The following is a 19663-nucleotide window of genomic DNA, read 5'->3' as shown; positions in this document are numbered from 1 at the left end:
GCATGCATGCACACATGCATGACACACCATCCTGGATGGGCTGGGCTGAGAAGGCTAAAGCACTTCTTGGAAATAATTTGAGTAATAAGTTATGCCTCCAGAAAGACTTTATTTTGGAAATGTTCCATTAAATTAAAGTCAATAGTTTAATCATTTGCAGATTTGACAGCCTCCTACCATATTGAGACTTTTATTGTAAAAATAAGTAATACTCCTATATTAAAGTAAGTTTATTAAATTGCAAATAGAAAATGTGTAGAGCATGTCCCTTTAAAATTTGGGTTGGTTTTTCTCATTATGTAACATGCCAACTTGGATTGCAATATAATCCCTTTGGTAAATAACTAACAAAAGGACTATAAGGTTAATTTAAGGCTATAGTTTTCTAATGCCTTCTCCTGCTTCCCCCCTACCTCTCAAGAATAAGATGTATACTTACATTTTTACAGTGTATACTTAGGGAACTGTGCTGATTAAGTTAAAATAGCTGTATGTTTAGTTAGAGTATTTTAAAATATTGTTTCAAGGTAATTTCACTGGATCATTCAAATATTTCATCATTTCAAAATATCCTTTACACCTAAAAGTCTGGTTTTCCTTACAAGGGATTTTGTTTTATAATATAAGCCTAAAAATTCTTTGGGAGCATTTACGCCTGACTCTGATAATGCATAACAAGTCTCAACAAGAAACTGTGCCCAGAGACTGATACTGACAGAGTCGGCATTTCAAGTTTCTGTTGAAAATGTATGATAATCCGATGTAAATGTACCAGTTATTTATAATAACAATTTCAGTATTGCAGTATATTAGGCTTTTCAAGCTATTTGTCTCTTCACTGGAACCCAGCCATAACTGTGTCCTTGGCTTCTACAATGCTTTTTATAATAAAGTCCTTCTGATACTAGTAATAAACTTCATGGAAGCAATCCAAGATAGACCCTACTGATAACTGAATTCCTTTTAATAGTGAATTGTATTCTTGTGAGACTCCAGCATAGTTATTTTCCTTTAGAGTTAAGGGTTTTATGTTGAAATAGTATTTATTTATTTATTTATATCATTGAACAGTCTCACTGCTATGACTAAGAAAATTGCTCCATAAAATACTTGGTAATGTAAATGTGAGAATGAAAGTTATACATCTGATGATTTATTAAATTTATGGCTTGTAGGAACATGACTGTCTCTATAAAGGAATCTAACGTACACATTGGAGATTATTCTAGTAATGCCTTGTAAAAATGGGATGCTGTTGTAATTTGAAATCTCAAAAACATGAACCACTGAAGAGGTATGCTTTCAGCATTTGTAATCATACATGGCCTGGATTTGCAAATTTAAATTTGATGTAGGAAAATTTAGAATACACATTTATTTTAGAAATACTTGCTCTTACACAGACTGTAACTTTCCATGTACATGCCTACTTTTTTTTTTTTTTTTTTTTTTTGCGGTACGCAGGCCTCTCACTGTTGTGGCCTCTCCTGCTGCAGAGCACAGGCTCTGGATGCGCAGGCTCAGCGGCCATGGCTCATGGGCCCAGCCGCTCCGCGGCATGTGGGATCTTCCTGGACCGGGGCACAAACCCGTGTCCCCTGCATCAGCAGGCGGACTCTCAACCACTGCGCCACCAGGGAAGCCCTACATGCCTACTTTTGATGTATTTCCTTACCTGTTTCTTTTATTGGCAAAAATGGAAAGGTCCATTAAGAGTAGGAAGTTTGCTTCCATGTCCTGGCTATTGTAAATAGTGCTACAATGAACTCTTTTTGAATTATGGTTTTCTCAGGGTATTAAAAAAAAAAAAAAGAGTAGGAAGCTTAATTGAGTTCATGTTAGAAGAAAAACAGACCAAGGTTGATGAGCACAGACCTGGAATTTGAGACCAGTGATTACCCCAGAATGAAGAATATTGGTGTGTGTGTAGGCAAGAGGGACTCAGGGTTATTACCAGTGCTCTGAAACTGCATTTGGCATATCAAAATATATTTAACCTCTTTCTTCATCTCCCAGGAATTAAACTTCAGAACTTTTGGTCCACATTTTAAAGAGTGGATTTTTTTTTTTTTTTGGTCTTGAACTTTTCAAAAGCTTTTATCATCACACTCTGTGAATTGATTTTCATTGAAACTCTACTGAGAAATTCAGCACATTTGGTCAGTAAACTTTTACTTAAAAAATGGTGATTTCACCTTCTTCTTATAATGAACCTGCATTAATCGAATAATTGACTATTTAAAAGACTCGAAAAGTTTAAGCATACAATATAAAATTTTACAAAGTTTTATTTCCATAAGTGGAAAAATATACAACAGCAAAATACAAAAGCATATTTTGTGCATTATGTACAAATAGAGAAGATATACTAAGGCAAAGATTTCAAAGATTTAGTTTCTTTTTATACAGTACTCTTAAAATAAACTTAGCTGTCATTTTTACAATGAAATCCATGTGGCATATGGCTTATTTTCAAGGACCCCTCCCCCACAGGAAATGCATCACTTAAAGATAAAAGAGCATATATGTGGCAGGGGAAAGAAAGAATAGGTTCTTCTCATATATTAGTAGGTCCATATGCTGTTTATTAAATTTGATGCTATTTAACTAATTCAGATAGCTGATTCAAATAAGAAGAAATCAGCAACTTTGTGGAAGTGTGATGCAGTTTTATCATCTGTCAGATTTCTCAAGAGGATATCATATTTTATAGGCTTGAAATAAAACATTATGAATTAATACATCCATAACGAAATAATATATATGCTTCAAGGGAATAGCATTGCCCAAAGTTGGCATTTTAGTTCATGCAATTTAAATTATAGTATTGAAAAAGGTGTTCTCATGTATTAACTGAATTCCAACTTAGAGCATGCTGCCTGCTTCTCTGGTTGTGCATGAGTATGTTGAGGAGGAAATAATACAAAAAAAAAAAAAGTCTGACTAAGAGTCTGAGATGTTTTACAGTCAAAGAACAGCTTGTGTTTTAAAAAGAAATTAAAATACATTAACTCGGAACAGTGGGCAAAGTGTTTCAAATGAAGGATACGGTGAACAGACTGTTTCACTTCCCTTCCATTCCACATATCTATGAATAAGCATTCCTTGAGGTTTAAAATTATAAATAACACTGCAGAGTGGAGTTATTTTGATTTTACAAAGGAAATCATCCATTTTGTTTTTATTTTCATTTGGGAAAACTCAAAATGGCTTAGCATAGCTTCTGCTAAACTTATTCAAGACTGAAGCATTTTTGACAAAAAAAAAAATGTTTCCCAATTGTGAGTAGATTACTACATTTATGTGGCTAAATTCACACAGAATTGACAACTGTTGTTTGACTTGGCAAAGTTAGAATATGGTAGTTGATACCAAGAGAGGGGAGGTAGCAAAAAAAATTGTAAGGAAAAGAGAAATTTCAATGAAGAATCTATATGCAATTGTGCTCAAGGGAAGGATGGTTGAATAGGGACATTTTATCCTAAAGTTATCACCATAAGTTGATTATTCTGTGTCCTGCCCTCACATACATGTACACATACATGAGACCAGAAAAATGAAGGTAAAAATTTGTCATGTAATATTTAATTTCAGTTATTAGTACTGTCATTTGTAAGTCCTGGATAATGAGTGCTACATGGAGTTAGACAATGTCTATTTGGATACAGAGCTTTACTATTCATATTTATAAAGTCATTATATGAGAAATTATAAAGTGAAAACTTGGTTACATTTTTAACAATATATAAATTTTTTTACAACAAAATTATCTTGAAAATAATTTCTAGAATTATTTGCATGTGCATTGGGTGGAATAAAATGCTGTATTTATTTATTTATTAAGCTGAATTAATTAAAGAATAAATTAATAGTTTCTGGGTCCAAGGTCCAACCATAATTTCCATTATTTCTTTGGCTTTAATGCTTTATTTTCTTTGCTTGTTCTTCTGATAACTTAGTGTGCGTTGAACTGTAGTGGTGGAGAAATCAGTCAAGATGATGGATTAGTATAAAACATACTTTGTAAGAAAAGGAATAGGCTAATCCTAAACTCTTCATAGAATAATGAAAACTTTCTCACCTAAAATTCACAGTGCTCTTATCGGTCATTGGTGTATTATTACAGCCAGTGTTTGTACACTGAGCCTGGATATTTATTTTGTTTTATAAAATTTGAAACCTGGGCCTTGATGAAGTTTATTTTACATTTTAAAACCGTGCTTCTCTACTAAGTGTATTTTTTTCCTGTGTGCCCTAATTGTCAAAACTAAGGTGCATCAGCAGAAAATAGTTTGCAGTTGGGAAATAGTTTTTAACATTCTATCCATGAAGGCCTTGAAGATCAAAGATAGACTCTTGATGGTAAAAACCAGCATGGGGAAAAATCATAACATTCTCTGTGTATCATACTCTTAGTAAAAGTATTTTCTAGATAAGTTGACATTGATTAGTAGACTTTATGAGCCTCCTAATACTCAATTCCAGGCCGCAAAATCACAGTTGCCAGTTCAGATTCTTAATATATTTTTCATATGGGTTAAAATATATTTTTATTTACATATTCATTTATTCATTCATTGCTAAATGTAACTGAAGTCTAATTTCAAAGAGAGCTGGGAGATTCATGTCAAGTAAACCTCTATAAGAGATAAACCTCTATAAGAGATGGAAGAGTTTGGTTAAATTTGTGTTAAGTTTTTACCATCCATTTTTTTATACACATTCATTCTATATTTATGATGATACTGGAATATGTTTTTCTAAAATTGCAGTTTGTTTGTATGTTTTCCTGGGAGAGGATAGGATGAGGCTGGGTGGAAATCAAGATTCTTCTATGGGTTTGCTAAGATCTTCATGAGAAGTGATTCTCTTTGGAGTTCCCAGGGTAGTTCATTTCATTTTATTGTATTTCTGTTTTGGTTTTTTGTCTTTTTTTGTTTTTGTGGTATGCGGGCCTCTCACTGTTGTGGCCTCTCCCATTGAGGAGCACAGGCTCCGGACGCGCAGGCTCAGCTGCCATGGCTCACGGGCCCAGCTGCTCTGCGTCATATGGGATCTTCCCGGACCGGGGCACGAACCCATGTCGCCTGCATCGGCAGGCGGACTCTCAACCACTGCGCCACCAGGGAAGCCCTGTATTTCTGTTTTTTAAATCGTTCATAGTCACCTTTAACCTCCCTACCCATTCTACTTCACTGCTGCCCTTTTCACTGCTGTTTATAACTTCCATTCTCTCCCCCTGACCTCATGGTACTCTGTGCTCTCGGCATGATAACCAACTCACTCTCCTTAAATATGCAACAAAACGCAATATATTACTGAGTGTTCTAATTAACTGCCACATGTGAAAATACTTTACATATTTCATCTCACTTAATCCTCATGACATTCTTAATATGTAGTTTTTATTATTCACAAGAGAGCAAAGGGAGGCTCACAGACCTTAGGTGATTTGCTCAAAACCATGCAGCCAAAATAGCTGAGATAGGGTTTGAGGAAACTCTGTCAAACCAAAAAACTCACGTCCTTTCTATTACAACATACTGTGTCTAACCATGCCCTTCTTTCACTGGAATGGTCTTAACCCCTTTCACCTCTGTCTCTGTCCTGCTGACAAATTCTTAAGTTTACTGCAAGTATCACTTCTTCTGTGGAGCCTATGTTGACCCTCTCCTGCTTAACTCTTTGCATATCACACATCTGTATTAGAACATATCATAATGTCACTCTTCTCACTATTTTTTTGGTTTTGAAAAATATGGTAATCATTTTTCATAAAAATATTTATTTATGTAGGTATGAAATGACTTTGATATGACTATTTTAAAGTATGTTTACAATTAATTATTTTTAAACAGTCAATTTTATTTTTGAATATAATGAATACCAATGATGACATATGCCACATAAAAACAAAAGCACTTTGAGTCATCTACAGTTTTTAAGTGGCTAGAGGAGTTCTGAAACACAAATGGTTAAGTACTGCTGGCGACAGCAGTGTCTAGTACAGATTGAACACTGTTTAAATATTTGATGAACAAAACTGAATAATCAAATTGATATAACAACTTTTAGTTGCAGAAACTATAAATGTACTATGTGAGGGTTTAGGATTTACATAGTTTTATAAATTTACTCAAACAATTATAAGTCAAGAAGAAAATGAGCAAAAACCACATTAAAATATGTTTTTCTTAGGGAAAACTAAATTCAGAATATTAATTATATCAATCAAGTAAATCATATATTAATTAAAATTAAAATTCTAAGTGAACATTATTCAATACATTAATCAATGTTGAAGCAGGCACTCAGGTAGCTGATTAGTTTGTATGGAGGACACAGTGGGTCATGCTATTATAGCTATAAATTGTAAGATTGTTTTAGAGAGCAGATTTGTAAAACAGAAATTTGAAAATAATAAAGTGGAATATTATAGATTTGCTAGAAGATTTATAAAATGTTTTTGATGCAACTAAATCTTGAAATTTTAATGAAATTGTTAGAAAAATGTATCACAACTCCAGATTTATATATGACAATACTTTGTCATTATGAAAATTTATTTTTAGGAAGTAGTGTGTGATATTAAATAAAATTAATGAACATCTTCAGTTAAAGAGAAAAAAACAAAAGCATATTTCATGCTTTTATTGAGTTAAGAAATTTTAAACATCATATACTAGCATTATTATATCACACTTTAAATTTACATATAACAAACCTACTTAAAATGTATAATTCAGTATTAGTAACAAAAGTTTGCACTTAAATCTCTTTAATATTATCTTCTAATTTCTTCTTTACACAATTGTTTTACTAAAGTTTGTAGTTGATAATATTAAGCACTGTTATTTAGCTGATTTTTATTGCCATTAAATTAAGTAATCTATACTTTTAAACCTTAGGAATGTAAAATACCAAGCAAGATACTAGAAACCCACCACTTACTAAGGAGAGCTAAATAAAGGGTTAATAATCATTCTTTCATTTTAAATCAGTTATAATTTTTACTGATTAAAAAAAAAACTTCAGGTGTTGCCTACCCAATGATGTTATTCCCCTTGTATTTTCTGTTTTTTTCCTCCTCGTGGTCTTAATACTCAAGCGCTGACTGATAACCTTACCCAGGGTTTGTACGATTGTTTATTTTATACTTAAAAACAATACTGTTTGTTCCTCTTTAACAAAAACTGAATTGAGCCATGTCATATCTGCAGTGGAGCAGTTTCCTGAGTGCAGAAAGAACATGTAGCATTCCTTCCTCTGCAAAGCTTTTCAGATTCCACCTCTTTTCCTATTGCCACCAGGGCAGATCTTAACCCCGTCCTGCAGGAGCTAGTAGGAAACACCAAACACTCCAGCCCTGCCTAGACACACTATGGACAGTAGCATTAAGATGAATAAATTGTCCTTTTTGATAACTTTCCAGCCACTCTTAGCAAGAAGGAGAATGAGAAAAAATTGAACCAATTTATTGCCTGGAGTGTGGCCCCCTAGGAGGAGTATATTAGACTGTGTTCAAAAAAGCCCTGGGTATGAATGTGAGAGACTGAGGGAAAGTTTTAGGGTCAGAACCTGAGCTAAAATATCAGTTTTCTAATTGTTAGAGAAAATGTATTTTTAAGGTGGACCTTACAAATAGGATAAAAAACTCTACTGTTATCAGGAATGTTTATGCAGTATGGTAATGGCCTTTTCTCATATATCCTTATACCAGACAAGCCAGGTTTTGATAAAGCTTTAAGGACATCAAGCAGAGAACAGCAGTTTCACTGGCTAATTAAGCTCCCTCTTTATATGTAGTTTGATGCGTCTCTTCTACATATCAAGGTGTGTTCTGTTTCTCCCACCATACAATCTATTCTGGGTTGACTAACTTCAGACTTGTCAGCACTAAACAACCTTCTTCCCACCACGTTGCATTAGGCTGTGTCAGCTTCCTTTTCTGAAAACAGTTTCTTTCTTTCATCCTTTGTCCATATCTGTCTTCTCAAAGTTCATCCCCTTATCTCTTCGCCTTTAACTTCCAAGCACTATGATGTTTGATGCTTATTTTTGTTCCCCACATAATGATTATATTTTTGGAGGATATGAACCGAGTCTTGTGCCTTATTCTTTGGCATTACAGCTCGATGTTGCGTTCTCTGTGCTGCTTATTTCACTAAGTCACACAGCCTTCATATACAATATCTTAGTATTCGTATTTCTACTTTTATCATACATTTTTCCAAAAACAGAAACCTCATACCGTTGTCTATAAGCATATTCCTACCAAATACCACTTTAGTAACAGAGATGATTTTGTTATTCTAGCCCTACCTTTTAAATATGAAAAAATAAATAGCTTTCACTTTTATTTCTCTTAATCTACAAAGTTCTGTTGTCCACTCTATGAATTCATGACTCAATAATTTCAGTTTAATCTTTTCAGTTACCATTCTATGTTGTTTTAGTTATTTATAAACTCGGCTATTTATAAAATAATTTTATTACTTGTTACATCTTGATAATTGTACTATTAGTGATCATCTATGTTTTGTGTGTGTATATTTATTTTCCAAAGTTTCTCGTAAGTACACCTTTGGTTATTTTTGTATCTTTCACAGTGCAGGTTAATTTCCAAATATATTGTTTCATAATTATGTACCCTTCCTAAGATCAACGGAAGAATTTACTATATATCAAATCCTTGCAGTATTAAGGATTCCTGTACAAAAAATGCTGTATTGCATGCTAGATTAAAGTATTTTGCCACAAATTAAGAGCACGAGGATTCCTTTTTGTTGTTGTTGTTCCTGGCTTGGGAGATTCCCACACTTGATTCTTCCAAAGATAAAATGCTGATCCCCAAATAATCACTTAGGAATATTTAAATGTAGGAATAATTATATTTTTGTTACTTTGATATTACTGGAATTATGTAGGTTTTAATTTTGGAGGGAGATTTAAATTTTTAAATATTATGTGTAATGGCAGTTAATATTTTTAAAATTAAATACAAAATTAAAAATTTATAATAAAAAAAACAAAGCTACCAAAAAATTGTGTTCAATCATATCAGATAAAATGTAAGTTGGCTACAAAAAATTTAAGTTTGCTACTTTGAGCTCATTTATTTTAATTCAATAGGCCTAGATACTGCATGTGCCTTCAGAATTCTTTGATGCTAATCTTTTATGATAACCAATTAGAACTTCCAAATTTCTCAATTCAAGGGCTGACTAATACTATTACCTAAGCATTAAGTGGGTATGTTATTTTAAACAGAGATGATGGCTAATAATAAGCAGTGTGTCAAAGACCAGAGAAGTTGAGAAACTGGAAAGTTTTGAGACATCCTGTCTAAACAGGATTAAGGCAAAACCAAAAGGATTATCATGCTTCAAACCCCAAAGATCTTTGTGATAGCTGCTTTCCTAAACATCAGGATTAAAGGTTAGAATCACATTCAGAAATAAGAATGCAAACATGTATTCACAGAAATCCCTGTCTTTAGGGAAAAATTCAAGAATGTCCCAGCCCTTCTGTAAATATTACACTAAGACATGTATTGGTGTGAGGGGTCAAAAACATTTTATTTTTCACACAAAAACCTAATCTCTCCTACCTTTCAACTTTACAGTACTTAAAAAAAATGTATTTTTTAAGAACAGTTTTGGTTCAGAAAACAATGGAGAGGAAGATACAGAGGTTTCCCGTGTGCCCCCTGCCTCTACAAATGCATAAACTTCCCCCTTACAATGTACCCCACCACAGGGGAATACCTCTTCTTCATAAAATATGCATATTTCAATCAGGTTATCTCCAGTCTGTCTAAAAGCAACTCTAAATAGTGTAAAAATATCATTTTTCATATAAAGTTTGTATTTAAATAAAAGCATACAAAGTTAAAGATTTCTTTAAAAGCAAATACTTAGAGCAAAATCTGTAGCAGTATTTGGTTTTCAGGTGTGGTATTATCTCCTATATTGATTTATAAAAGCAGTTAATCACTATTAAAATTCAACTCATTTAGTATTATCAACTTTTGAAAAAAATTTTTCACTCTCTTTCCATATAATTCTATATATTTACTTTTTTTTTTTTTTTTTTTTTTTTTTTTTTGCGGTATGCGGGCCTCTCACTGTTGTGGCCTCCCCCGTTGCGGAGCACAGGCTCCGGACGCGCAGGCTCAGCGGCCATGGCTCACGAGCCCAGCCGCTCCGCGGCATATGGGATCCTCCCAGACCGGGGCACGAACCCGTATCCCCTGCATCGGCAGGTGGACTCTCAACCACTTGCGCCACCAGGGAGGCCCTATATATTTACTTTTAAAAAATTACATATAGTCCAGATTAAACCATGTCTACAAAAATATAATTAAAACACAAAACTTTTTGCAACTTTTATTAGTTTGACCTCTTGCAGTATATAGGGATTCTACAAATCTAATTTTTTTTTTTTTGTTAAATCAACAAGTTGAAGTCGTTTTGATATCAAATCTACATGCCCTTAGGACAACGTAAAAAGGAATATTCATTGTGAGCAATTAGATGTATGTCAATTAGATGGAGGCAGAACAAATAAATGGTTATAATCCTACTGTGTGTTGGGGGAAAAATACATATACATTTGGTTTTGTTTATCCAATAGTTTTTTTTTCTTTCTTAAATCTGTTGTAAAAAACAACAACAACTATACCTATAGAAAAATGGCCTGCCTTAAACTACCCAGTCAAAAAGTGAGAATAAGATGGTAGCTCATTACTTGTAGCAGCCCCCGTGTCCTAGACTTGGAAGATGATAGTTGGAAAATGTTCAGATTAACGCCGTTAGAAATACCTAATTTGTTTAAATTATCTTTGAAATTTATCTAGACTTTTTTAAAAAAGAAAAAAAGCTCAGGGTTTTTGGAAATTGTTTTATTGGCAAGGTCTATGGATGGACACCATTGTGTAGGGGCTGCTGATCTTCCCTTTACAAATTTCCCCATCTCCCTTCCCCAGGTGTTGCTGCCATCAGTACCTTTCCCTTCCTCCCCTTTCCTCATGGCAAGACGCATGGAAGAAGAGTGCTGTTAAGGCCTCTCCATTAATGAACAGGTATGGTGGTTCTCATGAATCAGTGCAGTGCCCCTCTTCTGCGTTCTCCATTAATAGTCTATCTCTTTTATATTGAGAAGACTCATTTACCCACCTACACAGAGCCTACTGATACAGAAAAATCACTCAACCTGAGTATATCTTTACGTATTTCAGCATGCTATGCATTTCAGAATTCCCTGCACAGTTGCAGAATACTTTTTAAATGTAGAGGAGTACAGAAGAATTAATTAAATCATTTTCAGAGAAAGGTGCTATGCAGTTTCCTCAACTGATTGTACAGGAATAAAATGGACCTTGTATGCTTCTATATGCCTCTTTCAATGATATACAAATACTTTTTATATAACATATCTTTGAAAAGTGTTAAATGGAAATACTTTGTGAATTTTAACTCAAAATTCAATTATTATAGCATTTGAATTTTCAAAAGCATTACACAAAACTGTATGTACATTAATTATAATGCTTATTGATCTGGTTATAGAAAATTTGGTATGAGCCAGTTCAAATGAATCTAAATACAAATCGATGTCATCCAGATGTCAGAGCTGAACGTATGCTAATTGCTTTCCTCAAAACTTTCTTTTGTCAATTCAGCTGGTGGCACTTCAGGGAGGTGGGGGGCACTATTTCTTTCAGCAGTCCCAAGATTACCTCATTCAGGCTGCTACATTTTGAAAGGAGCTAGGCCCTCAGGGCTCAAACAACAGCAGAGTCATAACCTATAAAACATAAATACTAAGTCATCACAGAGAAACACCCACCTTCTTAATTTCCTTTTTCACTAGCGGAACTGATCCTCCTAGCTCCTGTAGGGGCTTGTTCTGAGGATGTGTCAGGCTCTGCATTACATTCTTGTGACTATCCAGATCTTTGAGACACGTAACTAGAACACTACCTTTGGGCTAGGAAGATTATTGGCAAATGTCTTAAAAACAAAACAAAAGGCAGATGTCTTAAAAACAAAAACAAAAACAAAAAACAGTGATTGTGTCTATAGGTGTGCAAGTGTGTGGCAGCACTATTTGTGGTATTCCTTAAAATAGTAGCAAAATTAAGACTTGTTTGTGTACATAAACAAAGCAAACTCTTTTGATTTATAGGCATTTTCACTGATGCAACCATTAACCATTAAAGGCTGGAGCATTAATCTTCATTCAGGAATGCATGACCTCTTACTCCAAAAAGCTCTGAAATCATTGGCTGGCCTTCATGATCCCATTTCTACCTACATTTCTAGTCCATATTTTATACCTTTACCCTGATTTACACTGTACTCTGTACTCCCTATCTTTCTCAATGGCTATAAATAACCTTTCCTGTCCACAGACCTTTGCATTGTTGGGTCTTTCCATCTGGAGAGCACTTTCCCCAGGTCTGTTTGGAAAACTCACAACAATAATAAGGGCAAACATGTACAGAGGGTTTACTGTGTGTCAGACACAATGTAAATAAACTTAATAATCTCCACTTTCTTAATTCATCCATACAAAGGAACATAGAGTTATAAATTATTATTATTCATATTTAATTGATAAAAAATGAGACTTGGAGAAAACTTAAAGTGGCCAAAATCACTCAGAATTGACTGAAGTACCATGTACCTTATGTAGTGTCTCCTGATTCCTCCTAAGCAAAGCTAGGATTCTCATTCATGTTCAACTCTGAGTTTCTATGATTCCATCTTATCCTTTATGAACTCTTCTATGTCCACAGTGTTTGTTACTCACTAAATGCTGAGCAAATGAATGAATTTTTAGAAAGAAGTCATTCATCCTTTTCACCCTTGCATGTACCCTTCTCCTCATCCACACTTTCCTCTACTCTGTTTTTATTCCCCTTAGCTTGTGGCTCTTGACTATTATTAGATTCAGAGATGACTTAATAAATTGTATCATAAGAAATCAGTCACTATTTCCCCCTAATTTTAGGACCTGCAATTAAAAACCAAGTAAGTATAAAATAATTGAAAACACAGAAAAAAGATCATTTAAATTTTATAAAATGTATCAAATCTAGTGGTAAGAAAAGAAGCACAGATATACTTATATCTCACATGGAAAGAAGGAAATTCAACCAAAATGTTATAAAGTTTTGAGGGAAGATTATCAGAGAAACACATTTTTTACATTACAGGCAAATAAAGGAAATGTGCACCATATAAGAAAAGAGTCGTTTACCATACAAGAAAAGAAAGAAATGGAGAAGTAAAATTAGATGAGGAAAAGAGGATAAACCAAGAAAGAAAAGAAAAATCGTTGAGAAAATAGAAACAAAAATATTTTAGGAAAATGAATAAATTGAAAAGCAATAAAAAATTGAAGGAAAGATATTGAAAACCACGGACCTGAAAGAACTTTAAGAGAATATGAAATAAAACTTGGAGGGGAAAAAATAATGCAGGTAGAGAAAAAGGACTTTATTAATGAGTTCATGTTTCCGTTATTCTTAGAAAAGCCTTTGAGGTAAAATTGCTGGAAAGAGAAACGGGAGTTAAGATACGTTACCTTGTGTACACTATATTTTTCTAGGACTTTTTAAAATGGATATAGTGCTTTTGAGAACAAGATAAGCACTTAAGCATTAACTTGGAGCTATGTACTTAGAACTAAAAGAGTTGTGCCTAGAGGGTACAATTGAGCAGACTTTGATGGAAAATTAGGATACAAGTCAAAATACCCTCCTCTCCCCACTTTCTACCAAGATAATCTTAGAATTAACCAATCTGTTAGCCCTGTGAATATAAGGATCATTTCATTTCTATTTTTCTTTATGTGGAGTGCCTGGAGCATAGAATGAATATTTGCTGAATTAGTCATGGAATTTTAAGAGTTGGTAGAGAGATTATGGTCCAACCAATCAAGTCTTAGATTGTTCATGCATCCCTCAGCACCATCATAAGAATCACTAATCTCTGCTCGAATGATTCCAGTGACACAAAATCCAGAGGTGGCTCACTTTATTTGAGGACATGTTTAACTTTTCAGCTTTTTCTTATATTTCTTATCAAATTCTGCCTTCCCATAACTTGAATCTATTTATCTTGAATTTTCCCATTGGGAAAACACAAAATAAGTTCTATTCCTTCTCCAAATGAAAGTACTTCCAGGACCTAAATTCAGATAAACACTCTATCCTAATGTCTAGCTATATAATGTCTCTCTCTTTCTCTCTCTCTCTCTCTCCCTCTCTCTCTCTCTTTTTTTGTTTATAGCCCAAGTTTTCCTAACTGTTCTATGTTACTTGATCACAAATACTTTTAGCATTCTGGTTATTCTAATTTAGTGCAAGATACTTTATCAAAAGGACAAGGAATTCATGATGGGCTCCCTCGGTTTATATGCATATATTTGTTCAGTATGAAGAACACAGAAAATCCACTTAAATAACTTCAGGGGGATAAAAGGAGGTGCAGTTTAAAACTGCATATACGTTTGATCTGAATTTGTACAGAATAAAGGTATGGCTTGGCTAGTATATAGTATAATATATAAATAAAATAAGTACAAGTATGCACAAAAATGAATGAAAAAAGAAAAAAAATGAATTAAAAATAGTGTTTGATGCAAGTAAAATAATTTTGTGTCTACTTTTTATTTCTTAATTGAATAAATATTTCAGTTGGTGCCTGATATGAGTTTTTCTTTAAGATGCCCATTCACCATTCTAACAAATTTGGTACAAAAAAATACATATCCTTACATAGATAATACCAGTGGAAGTAAAAGGCAAACAAAACAAAAGCAGAACAAAACAAAAACTATTTTATCAATGCAAATTATTGACTTTAATGACTAAATATGTGCTTGCATATAACACTATGTTACATGGAGGTCAAAATAGAGCAAAATAAGATTGAAAGATATATAAAGGCTGCCCTGTCAGATATGGACTTTCCTCAATAAACATTACCACAAAGTAAATTCTTCATGTATGTGAACTCTTTCTTAATGCCAAATTGCTACCAGTGTCCCTTGGTGAGTCCTATTTATAAGTAGATTACAGCACTCTCTCAGAAGCTGTGCACATCTGCCTTTCAGTGAGTGCCTACACAGAATATATGGCCTTTTCTAGACCTGAGAAATTTAATCAATTTGCTGGCAGAGAATACTTTTTATGCCACACAACTCTTCCCTGACCCTACCCAAGATTTCAATTTTCAATGTGCTTCATATATTATGAACCTATATAATCTTTTTTTTTTTTTTTTTTTTTGTGGTATGCGGGCCTCTCACTGCTGTGGCCTCCCCCGCTGCGGAGCACAGGCTCCGGATGCGCAGGCTCCGGATGCGCAGGCCCAGCGGCCACGGCTCACGGGCCCAGCCGCTCCGCGGCATATGGGATCCTCCCAGACCGGGGCACGAACCCGTATCCCCTGCATCGGCAGGCGGACTCTCAACCACTGCGCCACCAGGGAGGCCCTGAACCTATATAATCTTAATGAACGTCTTCCATATGGTCATTATAGTGCTTGACTTTATATTCTCAGAAGCTCCAGTGCCTACATAAATTCTTTCTCTATCATACTCAATGTTGCTTTGTAGGCTCCCTCAATTCCCAAAGTAATACCCTTTTGATATTTGGTTATATATGAGTCTTAGGCAATATTCTCAAAATAACAGAAAACCTATATGTGCTTTGTCTATCAGTGCTATAGAAGATGTATATATTATGTGCACATATATAATTTAACATTTAAAAATGTCTTTTAATATTTTAGAAAGATGGGAGTTAAATGCAGGAGGTACAGATTAATCACTTAACGTCTCAAAACCTCACTTATTTCGCCAAAATGAGGGATTTAACTAAAACTGATCTTTAAAGTAACTTTCAATTTTCTACAGAATATGGAAGACAAGGAATTTTAGAAATTGGGGTTTTGGTCTAGGTTTTCCAATAAATGATATTTAACCTCCCTGGAGCATGGTTTCCTCATCTGTATAATATGGAAACCAAGGTAGACCAGGGATGTTATCTTTAGTGATAGCATGTGTTGACCTATTTTTCTTTCTGGAACTCTCTTGAGAAGGATTCTGAGAACGTCCTTTGACTCTGTGGCATGGATTGCTGTGATCATGTGATCAATTAGCATTTATGTTATAGGCTTCTTACACAATTTCTAAGAAGGCTTCTAATTAAAAAAAAAAAAGTTGGGCTTCCCTGGTGGCGCAGTGGTTGAGAGTCCGCCAGCCGATGCGGGGGACACGGGTTCGTGCCCTGGACCGGGAGGATCCCACATGCCGTGAAGCGGCTGGGTCCGTGAGTCATGGCCGCTGAGCCTGCGCGTCCGGAGCCTGTGCTCCGCGACGGGAGAGGCCACAACAGTGAGAGGCCCACGTAACGCCAAAAAAAAAAAAAAAAAAAAAAAAAAAAAGTTTATTGATTGATATATCACTTAAGCTGCTATATTTTTTCCTTTTTTGTTTGCTTTTAAAAATCCTTGAATCCAAGAAAATGTTTGACGTGCTGAGGAAGACAGGTGGAGGAGAGGACAGTCATTTAAAAGATATTTGAATCACTTTAATGCAGAGAGAGATAAAGGATTTGACTCATTCTTTGTGATTCCTGGAGACAGAACAAATGCTAGCAGGTGTAAATGGTAGCAAATTACTTCCTTATAAGGGTAAAATACATTATCTTAAGAAATGTTCAACAAAATCTGCTCCATAGACTAGTCTGTATTCTGAAATCTTTATCACTGAAGATATCAAAGCTTAGGTTGCATGATAATTTCTCAAAGTCATTATTAAAGGTCATCATTCATAAGATAACAAGTTAGACAAAATGGATTCCAACACTAAAGGTCTCTGATTCTGTGGTAATCAACAGACATAATAGCGATAATTCTGTACTGGAATCTGGTGACATAATTCTCAAAGATTTCATTGGACTGAGTGATTGAGAATTTTTATCATAAGTCATCTAATTTTTAGCCAATTCTACAGTGTTCTAGTGAAGCTCTTTTATCTTACTAAGACTACCCTTCCGAAGACAAAGTCGCTAATTTTCATTTGTGGAACCATCACTTCTTTTGCATCTGGAGACACAACTCTGTCCTCGTTTTGAATGTTATTTCTCTATTGCAATGAAACTGACTATAGCAAAGCTGTGATAAAGACAACTTCCAAAACTAATTTAATGATTGATTGTTTTCAACTTATTAAAGAGTGGAATATAAAGCATTCACATAGAATCATAAATTATTTTATCTGGAAGAAATTGTTTTATCTGAAAATTCATCATTTTGAAATCTAGTTAATGAAAAGAGTAACTTTTTCAAGGTCATTAAGTTCGTGAGAGAGCTGGGCTCCAGATTTTCTGAATCACAGTCCAGGGGTAACCAAATTTGCTGCAGTAGCGTGCTTTAAAGTACAGATCTTGGTGAGTTGACACTTTCTTTTGTGTCCTTGGATTCACTGCTTATCTGGAATCAGCAGAATGAAATAGGAAAGCAAACAATTTTATTCATAAGAATCAGAAAAACACTAGGTAGTGTAGTCTGGAGGGGCATGGAAGTTGGCATCCTTTTGCAAAGCTTGACATTACAAACATTCTTTGTAATCGACTAACAATTTTTTCCAGAAGTGAAACCAGTCAAAGATATATTCCAACTTAAAATTAGGAGTTGCCTCATATGACCTTATCACCACCACCTTGTGGCTGGGGACACCACAGTATGCAACAACCCCAGAGTTTACAGGAAATAAAGCAGAGCAAGTTACCAAAGATTCCAATCATAAGCCTTAACAAGACTCAACTATCATTATTTAAGCTTGCTTGTCCACTCTAATCAGGACAACAGGCACCAATTAAATAAATAGAACATCCGATTATAAAGAGAATTGTTAACACAGGCACATTAGCTGCATGTAATAGGATATTAGCTAATTGACAGGGGGAAGAATGTCCTTAGACACCATAATGCATATTACTCAGGATTTTAATTCTTTGTGATCTTTGTTACGTGTAATACCATGATAAGCCAATGTGTTCAAGTAATGAAGAAAATGCAGGAAAATATTTTTAAAACAACAAAGAAATGTAGATCTAATTTAGAAGTTATGCCACTTTTGTGAGGATAATGGAAAACTTGGCCATAATGCTAAAGGTTTACTGATTTCTGAATTTATAATTCAGAACAAAAAAATGAGGTTGGGAAGGCTGATGGCTTTCCAGAGGTGTTTTGGCTCATTTATTTTAAAAGGATTTTCCAATAAAGCGTGATACTATCAATGACTTTTTTCTTATTTCTGAACTGATTATTAAAAAGACATTGTATATTATATGTCTTTAAATATGTGAATTAGGTAGGCTTTGCATAGTAAGTATCTTTTAGTATATACCCATAAGACATTTTCTTCCAGGGGACTGAAGTTCTAATTTTATCATGGAAATCAATGGAAAGGTAACTTTCAGCTAATCCATTAATTTGCTTTATTGCAAACTCTGTTGGGTCACATTAGGTTAGGGGAAAATATCCAAATAGTTTTCATTTCAATAGGAATGAGGAATCAAATCATTTGGTGATGTTTTGCAACACTTGCGCTTAAGAAAAGTGTGGTTACACCTCAGAGACTGAAAATATATGCTGAAGTGTGATGAGTAGAGGGTAGCTCTATGAGAAAGTAAAGAGAGGGAAGATAGATTAAAAATAGACAGAACAAAGTACATGTGCATGGCAAGAATAAGTGAAGTAGGAAGTTACAGTTTTTTTAAATCTGCTTAACTTTTAGTTAATTTGTTTGTTTCATGACAACACAAGCAGGTGGACTGGGAATGCGGGCAAGTAAGAGTGAGGGAGGAAGGAAATCAATAGTACTGTGCCAGGTCTGCTCAAGAGAGTGCCTTTTTAGATGTCTCATATGGTTAACTGGGTTGATAGTCTCTTTTCACTTTTCCAGAATATGTATCAGGGATATATGAGCATTATGTAAACATAGCAACCTATCAAACACATATCAGAGAATACAGAATCTATTTATGACCAATTAGGTTGCCCTAATAGTGGTATCAGGTTATTATATATCACAAAAGAAATATATCCATGTGTGTGTAAAGCTACAATTTATTACTTTTGGATTTAAAGAATAACTTTAGAAAATGAAATGTATTTTATGTAACAAAATTATCCTTTTAACAAGTCTTTTTTAGTTTTAAGAAGAGTTTCGTGTAAGTTATGAGGAAAAAAATCTTCATGTATTTTTGGCCAAACACTTTAAAGTTCTAATGATATATATATAATTGAATGAAAGAGTCTTTGAATTCTATAGTGCTTTACAATTTTCCCAAGTTCCAGACACATGATTTCATATAATCCTATAATAACCCTTCCTTTCCCCCCTACCCCTATATTGCCCCTCCCCCCTTCCCTCACCCCACTATTAACCATTAGTTTGTTCTCTATATCTGTGAGTCTGTTTCTTCTTCTTATTTTTTTTTCATACACGGGCCTCTCACTGCTGTGGCCTCTCCTGTTGCGGAGCACAGGCTCCGGATGCGCAGGCTCAGTGGCCATGGCTCACGGGCCCAGCCGCTCCATGGCATGTGGGATCTTCCCGGACTTGGGCACAAACCCAT

At 34.5% G+C, this 19663-nt stretch overlaps 1 protein-coding gene across 8 annotated transcripts in view; it reads left to right on the top strand.

The window, feature by feature from the left end:
• PCDH7 (protocadherin 7) overlaps positions 1-19663 on the top strand; it is a 423700-nt gene that overhangs the window by 217582 nt on the left and 186455 nt on the right. Inside the window, exon 3 of one of the 8 annotated variants that reach the window (XM_060111317.1) lies at positions 10988-11083. The exons of the other annotated variants lie outside the window; for them this stretch is intronic. Coding sequence (XP_059967300.1) covers positions 10988-11076 — 89 coding nt within the window. The 3' untranslated portion in view covers positions 11077-11083. The remainder of the gene's footprint in view (positions 1-10987; positions 11084-19663) is intronic. 8 annotated transcript variants of the gene reach the window in all.

This window comes from Mesoplodon densirostris, chromosome 1 (assembly GCF_025265405.1).
Source record: "Mesoplodon densirostris isolate mMesDen1 chromosome 1, mMesDen1 primary haplotype, whole genome shotgun sequence".
In the NCBI taxonomy this organism is placed as follows: domain Eukaryota; kingdom Metazoa; phylum Chordata; class Mammalia; order Artiodactyla; family Ziphiidae; genus Mesoplodon; species Mesoplodon densirostris.
This window is presented reverse-complemented; position numbering and strand designations above follow the sequence as displayed.